This window comes from Chironomus tepperi, unplaced genomic scaffold, assembly GCF_022539635.2.
Source record: "Chironomus tepperi strain 1889 unplaced genomic scaffold, CSIRO-AGI_Ctep_v1 contig_124, whole genome shotgun sequence".
NCBI classification, from domain to species: Eukaryota; Metazoa; Arthropoda; class Insecta; order Diptera; family Chironomidae; genus Chironomus; species Chironomus tepperi.
In genome coordinates this window covers 44909-62466 of record NW_027226246.1, presented here as the reverse complement: position 1 = coordinate 62466, position 17558 = coordinate 44909, and the positions used below count along the sequence as shown (strand labels likewise).

At 33.8% G+C, this 17558-nt stretch overlaps 1 protein-coding gene across 1 annotated transcript; it reads left to right on the top strand.

The window, feature by feature from the left end:
- Positions 1–6606: 6606 nt before the first annotated feature.
- On the top strand, positions 6607–16985 carry LOC139087530 (voltage-dependent calcium channel subunit alpha-2/delta-3-like). The gene is made up of 13 exons (XM_070636364.1): positions 6607–6706; positions 6839–6920; positions 8354–8458; positions 8524–8875; positions 10219–11066; positions 11633–11830; positions 11949–12095; positions 12351–12458; positions 12572–12643; positions 13112–13906; positions 14187–14532; positions 15445–15971; positions 16768–16985. Exons 1-13 carry the CDS (start codon positions 6612–6614, stop codon positions 16885–16887), a joined length of 3795 nt encoding a protein of 1264 aa, XP_070492465.1. The 5' UTR covers positions 6607–6611; the 3' UTR covers positions 16888–16985.
- The last annotated feature ends 573 nt before the right edge of the window (positions 16986–17558 follow it).

The following is a 17558-nucleotide window of genomic DNA, read 5'->3' as shown; positions in this document are numbered from 1 at the left end:
TTCTTTCGTATTTTTTATTTATTTATTTTAGATTTTTCAGGTAATCGTTGTTGCTTGATGTTTTAAAATAATTTAATGAATATAAAATTAGAGGTAAGGAAAAGAAGATGCATTTAAAACTAATAAAAAACGAGTTAGAAAGGCCTCTGAGGTGAGAGTTTATTTCAAGGTTAGATCTATGTGTAAATGTATTAAATGATTCATAATAGGCAAATATACCGATTTTAGGTACCGTAGTGGTCTTTCTGCACCATTAAAGCAAGATATCTGCCTGTTATGGGAGAGACCTAATAAATAAATTTAATTAAGCTCAGCATCAGTGTGTTCAAGTCCTGATGGAGACCAGCAAGAGGAACAAGATATGAATTGGTCTTAATGAGTGAGCTAGTTCAATTTTAAAGGCAGAGTTGATGGATAGATGTTTTCGGAAAGTCATCAAGCTCATGGTAACTTTTGACTTTACATAGACATCAACTAGACGAAAGCATGTATAGAAGTAAGAAAAAATATCTGTCTTTGCTGAGGACTTGCTCAAGCCTTGCCTAGCTACTCATCACATTTACTTGGTTCATCAAGTAGAGATAGCTTCAATTTCGTGTTTAGAAAATCGTGGTTAACATGTTCCATAGGGCATGAGCATGGCATGTTGTTAGTAGAACTGAAGAAGCTCCATTGAACAAGGTCTTAGTGTCAAAATTGTCACTTTGAGTGCACCAGAAAGGTAAATTTATTATAACACAGTGAATCAAAAAGAACTAATTATCATCACCGGAAAGGCACAAAAACTCATGAACAGAAGCTGTCGATATAGTCATCATTGCATTTGAAATCGTTAACTGACAGAATATAGCTAGCGATATAGATTTAGGAGACCTCAAAGGATCTGATCTGTACGGCCAGCGAAGTAAGTAAGGACAAAAGACAGAATAAAATTAGTATTTACCGATAGAAAAGCAAACGACAGCTCACTCAAAAACATTAACAACATGCCAGTCTACAAGATCGACAAAGTAATATCAAAACTCTTCACATCTCTTACTAACGACCGTATTTAAAATGTATTAATATCCAATAATAAAAATAAAAAAAAATCTCGAAACGAGGAAATTTTTTTTTTCTGATGCGAGAACACCAAAGACGATTCCGATGTAAGTATAAAGTCATTTGCAATAAATGCAACAGGAATAGATTTCATCCACATGATTATCATCGTGAAGTGATCACACGTGTTGATGACTGACGAGAATGAGACGACAGTAAAAATAAAATGAAAATAATTTACTGGAAGGAGTGCACGAATGAAAAAATATTCTTTGATGTGCGACATCAATTCGTATGAATCGTATTTAATTAAAGTCGCAAATGCTGACAGAAAGATCCTTATCGACCATTTTCTCATAATTTTACTTCTCCCTCAGCTTTTTGTGCATAAAAATTTTTTTTATTTTCTGCAAAATTCTTTTCAAGAAATCTTTAATTTTATTTTTTTTACTGCTAATGCCTTTTCATCTCCTCTAAGTGACATCATGTCATTTCACATATCTCTTTTTTGTTCATGTGAGCTATAAAAAAAATGTTGAAATTACAGATAAATTGAAAGCTATCTTCACATCACATTTTTGCAATGATTAATTTAGCAAATGAATTTTATATCATACAGTTGTGATCTGTCATTAACCAAATTAAATGTTTGTGGATATTTTTAACATTTGTTGCTGTGTGTTTAATTAATGAACAAGAAGCTGAGGATGAGATGAGTCATTTTTTGGATTTGATTTAAAGCGCAGATTTTGAAATTCTGAAATTTATGCATGTGAAAGAGTTGGATTTTTAGATTAACAAGAATTTGAGGCTGGATCTTAGTGCTTAAACTTAAATACATAGTTCTACGATTAATATTCCTAATTAATATTTTGAAAACATTATGATCTTTTACCTTTTATGCGTCTTAATCCAAGCTCCACATAGGAACATTAAGTAAGGAAGTAAATAAGTACGATCTGGAGTCTTTAAAGTGATGCTATGATGATATTCCAGTACACAATTTCTCAAACTATGCTGCGCGACATCTAATTGTGCCAACATAGCCTTAAAGTACGTCGCAAAAATAGTGGCAACACCCCAAATTTACCCCGAATGGACAAAAATACGTTAAAACTAGTCATCAACTAGACATTAACTTCCCATCATCTAGGTACAACAAATTTTTGTCCTCTCGGGTAAACCCAACTTGAGTAGCTCAATGCTGACAGAACAACTTAGTGTCTTATCCTAAATACGACGACATAGCGGTGAGCAATCACACATATTGTGCTTTTCGGGATATTTGTTTAACTGTGTCATACACGAAAGAGTTAAATACACAGTGTCGTAATGTCTTAACCTTTTCAAACTTGCAGAAATTCTCGAAAGTTAGACCTAGCTCTGGACGTTCTCTCCGAGCGGCAATCCGAGCCAAAGTAGCTAGTGAATAGCAGAGATCTAAACTTTTTCGCTTAGCTAAGCCGATTTTTAGCCACCGCCGACTAAAAAATCAGCGGCTTCGATCTCTGGTAAATAGGTATAGTGCTTATTATTCGAAAATGAGTTTTAAATCTCTAATAAATGTCATAATTTCCTATTACGGAAGTACTAGTCTACTCTATTTTCATAGTTGAAAAGCTGTATATATAGCGGCCTAGCAAATATTTTGATTAAAATCAAACCAAGGTTGTCTGGCTAATTTGAGCATTTCAATTAGGCAAGGTTCTATTATTGCTGTCAAATCAGCTGCTGTTTGAACAAACAGAAATATTCTGATCAAAAATAGCCCAATCAATCCACTTTTATTAATTAAAGACTAAAATAGAGGAAATCGAGGATTCGTCATAAAATATGAGCACTAAAAGAATTATTAAGTCCTATAAAATAGACAGATCATTCTATTTCATTCGCTATTAGGTTATAAATTCTAATTTAAGCTAACTATTATTAAATTGCTGACACATTAAACTACTCAATAAAAATAAATAAAATTCCACCTGTGCATCTCAAAAATATACAAAGTTATTGAGCCAATCAAGAGAAACAGTCACATTGACATTATAAATTTCATTCACAATTTCCTCATTTTTTCTGACTTCTTCAATCTCACATAAGACTTACAAAATAAATGTAGATGAAGTCTCATGTAAATGTGAGTTATGATAAGATTAGATTATTTTACGAGCATCGAGCAAAAATTTAATTAACACACAGGTTGTGGCAGTTCATACAAAACACATATCAAGATCAACGACATATATACCAAAATGTTTAGTTCCACTGCACCTGTCAACATTTGAAACAAGACATTATCTCATCATTAAGACTTAGAAAGAAATAGAAAATGACAGTCATAAAGCTATAAGCAAGCTATAAGTGATTATTAACATTTAAGAAAAAAAAATTAAATATTTCGTTCATCATATCTAAGTTGAGTCTTGATCCTCACAAGGCGACTTAATGAAATGAACTCAGAAATGATGAGATGAACCGAAAAAAAGGGGGTCAATTGGATGTTATGTAACGGCATTTTATTTGATTTGGTGAAATGATATGAAGTTCTTGATGATGTTTGACAAAGAAATAGCAAGGAGTCCACAGAGACGAGGATTTTGGTGTCGAAACTCACAACAAACCCGTGTCCCAAAATAATATTGTCTCGGACCCATTCCATCCTCAGGAGAGCCTGAGAGGACTCCCAGAAAAGGACTGTAGCCTGATTCCGAAACTGACCAAAAGTCAAGGTTTCCAACCCCGACTATTTCCGACAAACCAACAGAACCACCTCAACGTACGAATAGGGTTTCTGAAAAACGGCATTTTCAAAAACGGCCGTTTTCCGCTTTCAATTTTGGGGTTCCGTTAACTGCTTCAGAAACCTTACGTACGGACAGAGATATTATACAAACCAGACGACAGATCCATCAACAGAGTCTGATGAAAAAGCCTTTTGTTGTAACCTAAACTCCACATAGTTCCATGGTTACATCAATTAAGACCTCCCTCCCCATACCATTCCCTAACATCCATACGACCCCTGAGAGTGGAGAGATTTATGTTTCGACAATGAAACACATGTCAGTGTATGCAATATGGTATGACTAAGAGACGAGAAAGCAAGAAAAAACTGGCAATAAAATTAATGTGCATGGATTAGTTACTTCAGAACTCTCCGGCTCATGTCTCATATACTTATGTGTATGTGTCTTAATCTTCATTGATGATGAAATGAAAGAAGTCTTTCCTGGAAGTGGGTGAAGATTGGGAAAAAAGATGTCACGGAAGTTGATTTTCTTTCTTCATTTTTATGCGAGAGACTTACTGAAATATTTATGGATATTCTCGACTATGTCTTACATTTTGATGAGAATTTTCTGTGTTTTTTATGGTGTTTTAAGATGAATTAGCATTGAAGATACGGTCATGTCGTGACAGATAAGTAGCATGACAAAAAAAAGGTTAAGGAACCTTTGCACCTTTAATGAGATGCAGTGCTAGATGTAACGCTGTGTTTGATCTGCTGGACCATCCATTATTAATATTCTAATTCTCTTCTTTTGTTGTCTCGAGTCGCGGACCTTTTCTTAAAGGTATGAAATTTGCATTATGATCTAAATAAGATTATACTTTGGTTCATCACAGGATATCTTGTAATTATAATATTGTACTTAAGGATGCCTGAACATAATTGAGATTGTTTAAATCAAAAATGATGGAATTTGTGATTTTTTTGTGTTTTGATCAATGAGGCGATATTCATGTTGAAGCTGATTTCGCAGTATATCAAGCACAGATTAATCAAATTACATCAGGTAAATTTAGACTTACATTATTTTCAGTATTTTTTGTGTCCAGCAGATAATTAAAAACTCTTGATATTTGAACTTGTATCCATATTGAGTCATGGTCAGGTCCTTTCCAGTGAAACCTCTTTCATGGTGAATTATCTATTTCTCGTCTGTTAACTACATCATTCATTACCCAACATCTCAAGTTGTCCAAAACCTTTGTGTTACATCTTAAACTGCTGTAATTAAGAAGCTGAAGTATCTAAACTTCTGAAAAATCACTAGGCTCTACTGTTGATCACTAGGATAAACTGAGCTATCAAGACATTTTTGCTTTTTGATCTGCGACCTAATAAAAGAGTAAATTACAGATTTATGGTCTGTTGCATAACAATGGCAGATTATCCTAGCATATGATTCGTTACTCCAACTTCCTCTTTACTCCGACTCCGCACGGCGCTTCTATTTGCAGTTTCAACTTACTTACTTACTTCAATGGCTGTACAAATCCACAGTGATCGATGGTCTCCCTCAGATGACGTCTATATCTTGTTCTATCGTCGACTTCCGCCTGCTAATTTCAAATTGTTGTTTCAAAGCTAGACTATATTGAGGCTTCTAAGCTAACCACATACGAATGGCTGGATTTGTGTACAAACACTCGTATTATTCCCCAGTACAAATACCATAAATGCGTAGAAAAAGAAGAAGCAAGAGTCCCTATTAAGTATGAACCATGCATTCGTGTTAATTTCACCACAAAATGAAAAGAAGCCTAAAATTGCTAATTTCATGACATAAAGGAACACATCTTCACATTTCACCCCTTTTGAGTCGACTACGTGACTTCTTCACTGCATTATTACCCATCATTACCAACTTTATTTGTTTAAGTTATGAACATTGGTGGGGGAAATAATGTTTTGTCATGTGCTTTGCTACTTAGCAACCTTAAAGCTATCTATTTGTTGTCATTTCCTAAGACTTTGTTATTTCATTCAACCATTCACAGAATATCAAAGCATTTTCAAAGGATTTTGTCAATACTAAAATAACATATAGCATCAAAGACCCCCAAAATCCTCGAACAATCAAACGAATTACCCCAAAATCCTTAAAAAAGCAGAAAAAAATGTCCCAAAGCGAAAATAAATTTTGCTCCAAAAACAAAACCCAAAAAAAGGCATCAGAGCCAATTTCCATAAACCGAAGCGAATCTCTCTTTTATTTTGGAAATGACAAAAAAAAAAAGGATTATTCAGCTTCAATTTCCAGTTTATTCCATTCATGTATGTAAATGATACATATAAATAACTCCACTAAATATCACCAAGTGCCGTGCATGCATGCGAAAAAAAAGAGAAGCATATAAAAATAAAGGCAACGAAATGTAACGTTAATCCTAAAAATGGCCTTGGAAAAATTTAAAAGAATGATTTTTTTTTTTGGTTCGTGCAGAGCGGAGTAGCAAAAGCAGGAGTCATAAAAACTCATCTCCGTGCTTGTTATTTTTCCATTTCTCGGGGAAACAGTGACGTAGTGAGACTGCGCGAATACAAGTTGTATTAAGTAAATGAAAATAGGAAATTTTATAAAATAAAAAGCACAAAATTGACGATTTTCTCTTGTCGTTCAGCTGAAGATAGAAGCAAGATTCAGTTCCTACAAAAAAGTCGTCTTTTTCTGTTTGATTTTTTATTATAAAATAAAAAAAAAAAGTTAAATTTAATGTAGTTTTCATCAACATTTTATCAAATTTTAATTTAAATTCATAGCAATAAAGTGAATGAATAGTTCAAAATGACGAAAGTGAATGTGATTTTAGTGTTGATAATGATTAATTTCTATACAAAGATTTCTGGCGCCCAAAGTCTCGATGCAATCGATTTTGAGATGTGAGTACAGCTCCTCGACGACATGATTTTGATGCCAAAAAAAGAAAGAAGAAAGAACTTCCTCATCTTAAGGATGAGTGAAAAAAGAATTTTAAATATAATTTTCAATTATTTCTCTTTACTGTCGTCAAGGGTTCAACAATTGTCAAAACAAATTGGCGGAAAGTTGTTGGATATTGCAGAAACAGTAACGAAACGATCCGAAGTGCAAGAGGTAAGGAATGCAATTGGACAAAAATTTATAAGCACGTTATTTTTTTCGCGCGTAGAGTTCTATTAAGTCTAATTTGTGAATTTAACTTCACATTACGATTGAATTTTTGTCTGACTGTTCGTGTGTCTAACTGACATTTTAATTAGATATATTAATTATTTACGTTTGCGTGTCTTACAAAATGAAATTAGAACTTCAGGTGGATAAATTAATAAAAAAAAAAATACTAGTGGCATTTTTATGGAACTGAATATAGTTATTGAGTAATAGGTGCGTGAAATTGGACAACATTTTCAAGTGCACAGTAATTTTTGAGTAGCTCATAAACAGTTGCTGCTTCTAGATAATCATTATCGACTATTTTATCATCTGATTTTCGCTTTTTTTATCTTTATAACTTTCCGTATCTTGATTATGTATTGCTATTTTTACACAGTATACTCAATCAAATTGACAGTAAATGAGCTAAATTTTAATCTCATTTGCGAGTTTTAGATTGATATGAAGTGGTGAATCTACAAATTTTATGTGGTGGGTGGGTGAATGTTGCGTATCCAAAATGGTAATTACAATAGGAAATTAGTGCTTTAATTCTTAATTTACTGCCACTATACTTTTATTCATCCACTTAGTAGCTTAATAAGCTTTGAGTTCACTAACCTAAAGCCAAGAATATCAGATTTTAATTATCAAAAAACTTCCACTCAAGTCACCACGTGGCTATAAACTTTATACTCAAATATTGCGGAAAACAAGAATTATTCATTCATAAGATCTATATTGTTGAACTCGTGCCATGTAGTAGATGTGAAAATAATCAATAATTCTGCTTGAATCAGCATCCTTAAAAGAAATAAATCGTAAAAACTTTTTGAAGTGGAAGGAGTGACCGCCATGTTGGATTTTTTAAAATTTGTAAATTTAACGAATTTTTTTTGGTGGATTTTAGATATTGCTTGAAATTATCAAAATAGCTTAATTGGGATTTTTTATTGATTTGAGTAGAAATTTGCATAAAAAAATTAGAAATAATCATTGAAAATTTAAAAAGCGCTTTTCCCAAGAACTCCAAAATGAATACCAAAAATCCACCCTAAAAAAGCACATTCAAGCAAGTACCTTTTGAAAAAAAAACTTTCCAATGACGTCACAGAGTGAGAATGTGAGTGAATATGAAAATGAAAAGAGAGAAAATGAGTACAAAAAAAGGGCAAAAAAGAAAACATAGCCAGAAGGGAAGCGAATGTGATATGAAAATGTGTAAATATCCAAGTAGTAGTAGTGAATGAATGACTCGCTACTCTGTTGAATCTATCATATGTTCAATGACGTCAGTATTGGAGTACAACAACAGTTCATCATATGACAATAATAGCCATGAATATATATTCAACTAGTTGTTTACATTTCTCTCATTTCGCCCCAAAAAACAGAGCTTTTCGCAAGCAAAAGTCGTTAGCAAAAATGGAAAGAAAATTGTTGAGGAAATTGCAAAAGATTTACATTCATTTCTTCATTTAAGGATAGAAGCTGTGAAGGTGAGTCATCATTATTTATCAACAAATTTCCATCATTTCCTAGCGGATCTTTTATTTCCTTGCAGAGAATAGCATTGGAGGTTCAAAAAATCCCAAAAATTCAAGACAATTCAACAATGTTTGCTAATTATACATTCCGTAATATACGTCAGCGTGATAAGCACAAAAAGGAACTTGATAAGGAAAAAGAGGCTAAAAATTTACGTCTTGAACAATTGTCACAGGAGACAAACTACACAAAAAAGAGAAAGCCAAATTTTGATGCTCCTGTTTGTATTAAATCAGACATCAAAGATTTAGATGGTGATGGTGAGGATGATGATGATGATAAGGAGAAAATATCATCATTTAGTGAAGAAGTTGATATCAAGTCAAAAGAAGCTGGTGTATTTGTACCAGTCGATGTGTATGATAAAGGTAGAAAATTGATGGATTTATTGTTGATCGATTTGCATCTTATGGCAATCGAATTTCTCGGAAATGTTGTTGGATGGATTATTGATGGATTTTGTGAGAATCGAAAAAAGAAAATTTGTGTTGGTGGATTTGTTAGGTCTGGAGATTTATTTTTGTTTTAGGTATATACGTTAAGAATTGACGTCCATTATTATTTTGTGAATATGACATACCATTTTAGGGCACTTCAGTAATCTTATATAAGCTTCTTCGATTAGGGTGTAAAATAACCGATTGCTTCTACGAATATCCCAGCATGTAATGTAAGGCAACGCTTTACTTTTTTGCATTTAGTAGCTTTCTTTGTACATATTGAGTACATCGGAGCAAGGTTCGGAGACGGTAGATTGTAAATCTTGCAATGCTTATCCTGATTGTGCTGCTGCTACCCTCAGATTGGGTATGGATTAGGGTTTTAAATTGCATACAAATCAATCACGGGATTACATAAATTTTGATCCCGGGATTAAAAACCCTGGTATGGATAGACTTTTCCATATCCTGGCACACGGCTCGGTCGCTAGCAGTGCATTTAGTGGTAACAAGGAATACTGCGAGAAGGTATGCACTTGACATTTGGTTAGCTTCAAAGTCAGACTTCGGCTTCCCTAATTCCCAAGGGCGAAACTATTACTTACATACTGGAACCATGCTCCGACTTGGAGCCTAGATTATTACAAAAGGCCTTCCATCTGACTCTGTTACTGGCCACAATACAAAGCTTGTACAGATTCTCTGTTTTAACATCTATTTAATTAACATTCCCGCATTAATCTTCTACGCCATTTTGCTTTCGGAGCGAAACTATGTCAAAGCTTTAAAACTTGAAATTACCCTGATGACACTGTGATGGCTAATGTTGACTGATTTTCATGGCTAGAAATGAAGTTTATCTCATTTTTTCGCTCGGATTTGTCGAAATCTTTCCAAATCTTACTGACATTTTGGGACAATTTCCAACAAAATTAATCATTCAGTCTTCCTTGTGAATAAATGAATCCAATCCTATATTAACACAGTGACATCATTAAACCTTATAAAGCTCTTACTCTCCAAGGTCAAATAAGCGAAAACCCATTTCCAAGAACCGGAAGAATGTTAAGGATAATTTGCTTAGAGCAAGCGGAAATTAACAATATCCGTTCATTAAGTTTAAAAGAAAACAGTTTAGTCGTCGTAACTTGTCGCTGATACAGAAAATTATTTCACAGCAAATCCTCATTCCACATCCACAACATTTCTATTTCATCAATAATTATGAAAATCGTCTAATTTCACTTCTTTTTTTCTTAATTTCCATTTAGACATTAACATAACGAAAATAATTCATCGCTCAAAATCCATCGATAAAGCATTCGAAGCAAATTACAAAGAAGATCCAACAATTGGATGGCAATATTTTTGCAATTCATCGGGTCTATTTCGTCATTATCCAGCAACAAGTTGGAACTTTTATCCAATGAATATTTATGATTGTCGTATGAGACATTGGTTCACAAATGCTGCAACATCATCAAAAGATATCATCATATTGATTGAACAATCTGGTTCAATGGTTGGCACACGACTTGATATAGCAATTGATGTCGTGAGAAATATACTCGATACATTAACAATAAATGATTTTGTTAATGTATTCTCATTCAATGATACAATTCGACCGATTATTGAATGCAAAAACATCAGTGACAAATTAATTCAAGCAACGAGTGCAAATATATTCGAATTAAAGCAAGCGTTGGGTAATATTGAAGCAGAAGATCAAACGGATCTAGCTGAAGCGCTCAATCATACATTTAAATTGTTAAGTCAAACGCGAGAGAGGGGATCACATTGTAATCAGGCAATTATGCTGATTACAGATGGAATGGAATATAATAAGACAATTCAAGATATTTTTAAAGTAAATAATTGGGATAAAGGTAATCAAGTACGAGTATTTAGTTACTTAATTGGTGAGATGATACCCGAGCATGATTATGAGCAAGTTAAATTGATGGCATGTGAGAATCGTGGATATTATGTGCAAATCGATACGAAAACAGAAACACGTGAACAAGTTTTAAAATATTTGCCTGTTATGGCGAGACCATTAGCATTAAATAGAACACAAAATCCAATTATATGGTCAGCTGTTTATGCTGATATTATGGTAAGATTGAAAAACGTTTTTTCTATGTTGAGGTTGTTGAGCGCGGGTATTTTGTGATGGGATTTGTGTGATAAAAGTGTTATCCAAATGGTGCTGTTTGAGGAAAGTGTATAAAAGGCTTGGCAAGGTTTCCCGAAGTTTTTCCGAGACCGAGACTATCTGGGAATTGTCGGGACCGAGACTACTCAGAAGTGTCGAGACCAGGGCTACCTGGGAACCGTCTGGTTTCAGCCTCAGCATCGGGAACCCTCACTAAGTATTTTAAAGTCAATTTTACATGCTTAAGATCCTATTGGGGTCGATTTATCGAGTATACACTTCAATATGTCCAAGCGGTACTCCCCATAGGATAAATTCCAAGTCCATCTCACCATATGATCCTCAAAATTCCTAGGAACAACTCCACATGGAGCTTAATTGGAATATCCATCACCGAGAAATCCGCGCTCAAACAAACTTTCTTAAAAACTTCTCACAAAACTTCTCCGTCACACTTTTAATTTATTTGTCCTAATTCCGTAATTTCTCACATTTCTCATCTCTATGTCTTCCTTCTCATACATCAGGACGCATATAGAATAACAAATTATGATTGGAATTGCAAACAAAGAGATATGCAACGTGCTAGGATGGTCGATTACTTAAAACATTATCAGTATTATCCATGTATTAGACAGGATGAGGACGATGATGATCCACCGTCTCGGAAATATGTCTTTATGACAACAGTAGCAATGCCAGCATTTGAACAAGATACCAAATCGGTGAGTATGATTCTTAATTTGACATATAACATATGACAAAACTTTGTCATCAAAACTAACTTTGCTAACTAATGTCCATGTAATTTGTTTGGATTTTTCTTCATGTTATGTCATTAAGTCATCACTACATGGAGTTGTTGGTATTGATGTGCCTTTATATGAATTTGAAAGACTGTTTCAACAATTCCGTCTTGGCGTAAATGGATATGCATTTGTAATAGACGAAAATGGATATATTTTTGCGCATCCAGATTTTCGACCATTTGTGAGTATTATTGAAGGGTTGGGGGAGTGGTGGGCAACCCGGTGTCGCGGCACACTAGTGTTATCCCAAAATTGCTCAAGCCAAGAGGTTAGGATCCTCCCTGAATGTGATATAGAGTTCAGGAACGTACGTGAACCAAAACACGTTTTTGGGACCGACCTAACCTTAAAATACTTCCACATTCCTTAACATCCCTAAAAATTACACTAACTAACCTCAAAATTTTCCTCAATTCTCCATCAAATCCCACTCTAGTTTCAACATGAGCTTCTTAAACCGTCATTTAATTCTGTCGATATGGTTGAAGTTGAACTGATTGATGATAGCAAGACTGCAAGGGACTTTAATCCTGGTCTGTTAGCTGTAAGTAATAATGCCTTCTTCTTTTCATGTTTATTATGATTGATTAAGAATTTCTCAAGAATTTCTTCTTTATATTATTCATTGATATTCATTTCTTATTCATTCATATTTAGATGAGAAAATCAATGATTGATAACAACTTGGGTTCAAATATTCTGCCAATCGTTCAACATTATGATGATATGGTGAGTTGCTATGAATAGATTATAGAGAATATTGTGGGTGAGACTGACATGTGAGGGGTTGTTGATAAGAAGGTGAAGCTTTTGGGGGTTTGGGTCAGTGGTGGACAAGATTTGGTTTATTGGAGCGCTCTTTGGTAGTTAGTTTTGATTGAAACTGCTCACTGCATAGAGTTTGTGGCATTTCCAATCATTTTTGACAGTATTCCAGTGTGTCGCGGCACTCTGGTTGTCCACATCTGGTATACACTATGATATGAATGAACATAAGCAGCATTTGAACCTTAGAAACTAGAATTTAACTTGCATGCTTTTCAAAAAACTCTACAAACTCAATAAAATGCCAATACTCCCCTAAACAAGACCCCCCCATAAGCATGTTGCTCGGGAAACACTACAAACACTAATTTAACTAACAAATAAAATTTCCTGTCTACTTTATCATTTCTATGTCCCCCCAAACACATTTAGCATCGCGCGATGAGATTCAATCGTCATTACTACTGGAAGAAAATCGATCAAACACCATTTACAGTTGTCGTGACATTTCCTGGTGACGCACAAAATCAAATTCAAATTCCCGATCATGAAAAAGGCAGTAAATCAATATTGAAATATTTTCAAGGCAATTATCGATTACATCCTGAATGGATTTATTGTCGTTCATTGAAAAAGAATTTTGAGGATATAAAATTGGGTCAAATTGATCCAGATGATTGTGAGATGTCACCTGAGGAGGAGCTCGAATATTACATTGAGAAATTTGAGAAAAGTGGTTGGAAATGGAAGACGGGCAGGAATGAAAAAGGAGCTTACAAATGTGACCAAAAGCTTGTACAGGCAGTGATGTTTGATGCAAAAGCTACCGAAAAATTTCCACAAATAAAGTCAAGTGAAATTAAGCCAATTTTTAAAAAGTACAAGATTTATTCCACCTTCATATCCACCCACAGTGGATTATTAAGATTCAAAATTTTTGAAGATGACGAGCTTGAGAATAAAAAACTCAGTGATGAGTTTGGAAATAGCTTTAAGAATTCAATAGATGAGGATTGGTACAAGCATGCCGTTGAGTTCAATCGACATGAAAGTTTAGACAAAAAAAGTTTCATCTATTCACTGCCATTTGATGCTCAACATCAAGATCATCCATTAATCACAGTCACATCGACTGTCTATGCTACCAATGGAGATGAAAATGCTCCAGTTGCGGTTGTGGGCTTTCAATTTCCACATGAGGAACTTGAGAATTTATTTGGTGATAAGGTAAGGGAATATTTATATTAAATTTTATTGGAACTGGATGCATGTATTTTATATTGACCTAGAATCGTAAATTAAATGCGATTTCTGACATAAAATGTGCAAATAGAGCATGACTTTTAAGTTTGGACGCAATTTGGAACTAAATTCATCCATAAAATACGACAAATGCCATTTTAAAACACTAAACCGCACACTAAGCACGACTATTGACACGAATTTGAGATTTTATCATTATTTCCACTAATATCCAACTTTTATCCTTTTTCCCATTCATCCACAGTGCGCACCACACGTTGAACAAACCTGCTACATCCTCGACTCAAATGCCTACATCATTGCCGACTCAAGACGTCAGCATAAAGGAAAATTTTTCGGTTCTGTCGAAAATATATTAATGAATACTTTAATGGTCGATAATATTTACAAATTTGTGACTGTTTATGACTATCAGGGTGTATGCTATGAAGATCGTAATATAGAATATGAATTATTAATGAATATTGTATCGAGTGCAACAACAATATTTTGGCATCCATTAAAACATTTATGGACGACATTTATAGCTTTATTAATCTCGTTAAAAAATATAATTGTTGATGCCGTCAGTCGGACTTATGTGCCGAATCGTAAGTTGAATTTTATTTTTGATTTCGATTGTATTTGTGGGGATTTTATTGAAATATTTGATGATTTTTGGGGGAATGGCTTTTGGAGTGTCATGTTTATGGAAGATTACTAGGGTGCTCAGTAACTGTACCAAAATGTATGAAGTATCTGCTCTAAGCATCGGTGCTGCATACATTTGATAGTTCTGGTATTGAAATCTCTAAGGGTTGCTCAAGCTGTGCGTAATTAAAGCTGAGAATTACTTAGGCTGAGCGTCGCTTAATCACAGCATTACTCAAGCTAAGCGTCAATCTAGTTGAGCAATACTCAAGCTGAAGTCACCTAAGCTGAGTATTACTCAAGCTGAACGTTACATAAGCTGAGCATTACTCAAGTTGAACGGCACTTAAGCTGAACATTACTAAAGCTAAGCGTCACTCTAGATGAGCATTTCTTAAGCTGAACGTTCCTTAAGTTGAGTATTACTCATGCTGAACGTCAGTTAATCTGAGCATCACTCAAACTGAACATCACTTAAGCTGAGCATCACTCAAACTGAGCATCACTCAAACTGAGCATCAGTTAAGCTGAGCATCACTCAAACTGAGCATCACTTAAGCTGAGCATTACTAAAGCTAAGCGTCTCTCTGGTTGAGCATCTTTTAAGCTGAACGTTGCTTAAGCTGAGTATTACTCATGCTGAACATCAGTTAAGCTGGGCATCACTTAAGCTAAACTTCACTTAAACTGAGCAATACTCAAGATGAGCGTCACTTAAGCTAACTTTTACTCAAGCTGAGCTTCGCTTAAGCTGAACTTCACTTAAGCTAAGCGTCACTTAATCTAAGCAACTAGCTTGATAGTACTGTCCTTTAAAATCATTTGCACAATCTCATTTTAATACTAATTTTTATTTACTTACCCATTCCCAGTTATGTATCCAGATCCTCAGTATTATTACAAAGACGATAAGTCAGCATTCTGTCCACATTTAGATGATGGTTCATTCAAGAGATGTCTCACCGAGAATGGTGTAAAAGAGAAAGACAATACAACAGATGAGTATAAAAAGTGCATGGAAAATTTAGCAGAACGTCTCCGTAAATGCAGAATGGGACCGCTATGGTCAGAATTCATGCTTAAGCGACATTTCAATAGAACGCGACCAATAAAATGTGATAAATTTAATCAAGTATATATGTTGAACTTAGATGCAAGCAATTTTAGTCGGCCTTATAATAAATGTGAGAGACCATTTGTTGTTCAACGTATAGCCAATAGCAATTTAATTTTATTGATTAAAAAGAGTGATTGTGAAAAAAATGGTCAACTATTTGAGATTTATAATGAGCCATCAAATGTTATAAATTATGCTGGTAATGAAGGATTATTCTGTGAAAAATTACAAAAGCCACTATATAGAAAGCACTCGAAGTCATGCTATACCCATCATACTAATGTGAGTATGGATTTTTATTATTATTTTTGGAATCAGAGCTCGAAGTCGACAATTAGAGTTTTGTTTTGGGGCAGTTGACTTTGAGGTCTGATTTTGATGCTTTAGTCCTAAGTGGACAAAAATACCAGAGTGTGGCCTTCTCAAATTCGAGTTTTTCGACATTAGATTGTCGAAAAATTCGAACATTTCGAACTCAACTTATTTTAAAATAAAAATTTACGTTACGAATAAAAATAAGAAACAGTCAAAAAAAAAATTTAAATATTTTTTAAATTTAACGGTCGTTTTTGAGACAGCCACACTCTCTCTGAAAAATACGTTATAACTAGTGAGTGGCAAAGTAATATCTAGCTGATGTCTAGTTCTAACGCAATGATGGTACCCTGTGTACAGCGGCACACTAGTATGTCGTCAAAAATGATTGAAAATAGCATGAACCGTAAGATGTGTGCGGTTTCAGTCGAGCCATACCATCAAATTGTGCCGCGGTAAATAAAAGGCTGTCCACAACTGCTATAACGTATTTTAGTCGTATTTTGGTCTTCAAGCAAGCATATATCATGACTTTAATGTCTCAAAGTGTTGGCATTGACATGATACTGCTGTGCATGACTTTGTCTAAATGGTGTCGGTTATGACTAACATTCAGCTTCAGAGATTCCAGTCCAGGATCCGGTATCAATTTGTATGAAATAATAAATTGATACCAGTCCTGAAATCCCTACTGGAGGTCTACAGCTCATTAAAAGTCAATAATTAATCAACCTTACTTTACCTCTATTTTCATTCTATACAGGAACCAAAACCACTATTTGATGGAGATCGAACATTCTGTGGACGCGGAAATCGTATAGAAATGAAAGGAAAAATTGTAGTAATAACTTCGTTAATCTTAATGATGCTCAAATTTTTATAAACAAAAGGAACAAACTTATGCTGAATATTTAATGATTTAGCAGGAATTCATTCTAATTTTTTTATATTAATTAATTAAAGACGAAATTTGAAAAAAGAAGCAAGGAACTTGAAATTCGATAATTTAAAGTTATTTAAAATTTGTTAAAAAAATCTTTTAAATTTAAAATTAGCAAAAAAATTTAATTTTTTTTAAAAATTCTTAAAATAAACTTCTTAAAAATTAACTTTTTCTATTCTCTATCCTCATGATTACTAGCTCATAAGCTCACTAAAATTCTATTCTCATGAAAAATATATTTATAAATACCTAAACTTTATGCCAATGAAAAAAAATAACCTAAAAAATGATAAAAAGTGCCAATAATGATTTACAATAATCAAAAGTATGAAGAAAAGTTTTAATTTACTATGAACTTATTGTAAACTTTACTAAATGATATAAAAAGACAATTTTTCGTATTTTTTATGCAGTACAAAAAAGAGAAAATGAGAATAATGAAAACGAAGAACAAAATTGAAGCTTATATGAAAAATTTCAAGTCAGCATTTGATTATGGCAATTTGTTTTTTATTAATAGTTCACTAATTTCGTTGTTCAAACCCCCTTTCCCGTTCTATATCCCCCTCCCCACTAAGAGCGTTACGTAATAATTTAACCGAAATAGAATT

Bases quoted from the DNA above. Each gene is read 5' to 3' on its own strand.
- LOC139087530 (XM_070636364.1), top strand. From the start codon at position 6,612: ATGACGAAAGTGAATGTGATTTTAGTGTTGATAATGATTAATTTCTAT. The intron at 6,921-8,353 runs GTAAGGAATGCA...CCCAAAAAACAG, and splicing joins AACGATCCGAAGTGCAAGAG to AGCTTTTCGCAAGCAAAAGT. The intron at 8,876-10,218 runs GTAGAAAATTGA...ATTTCCATTTAG, and splicing joins AGTCGATGTGTATGATAAAG to ACATTAACATAACGAAAATA.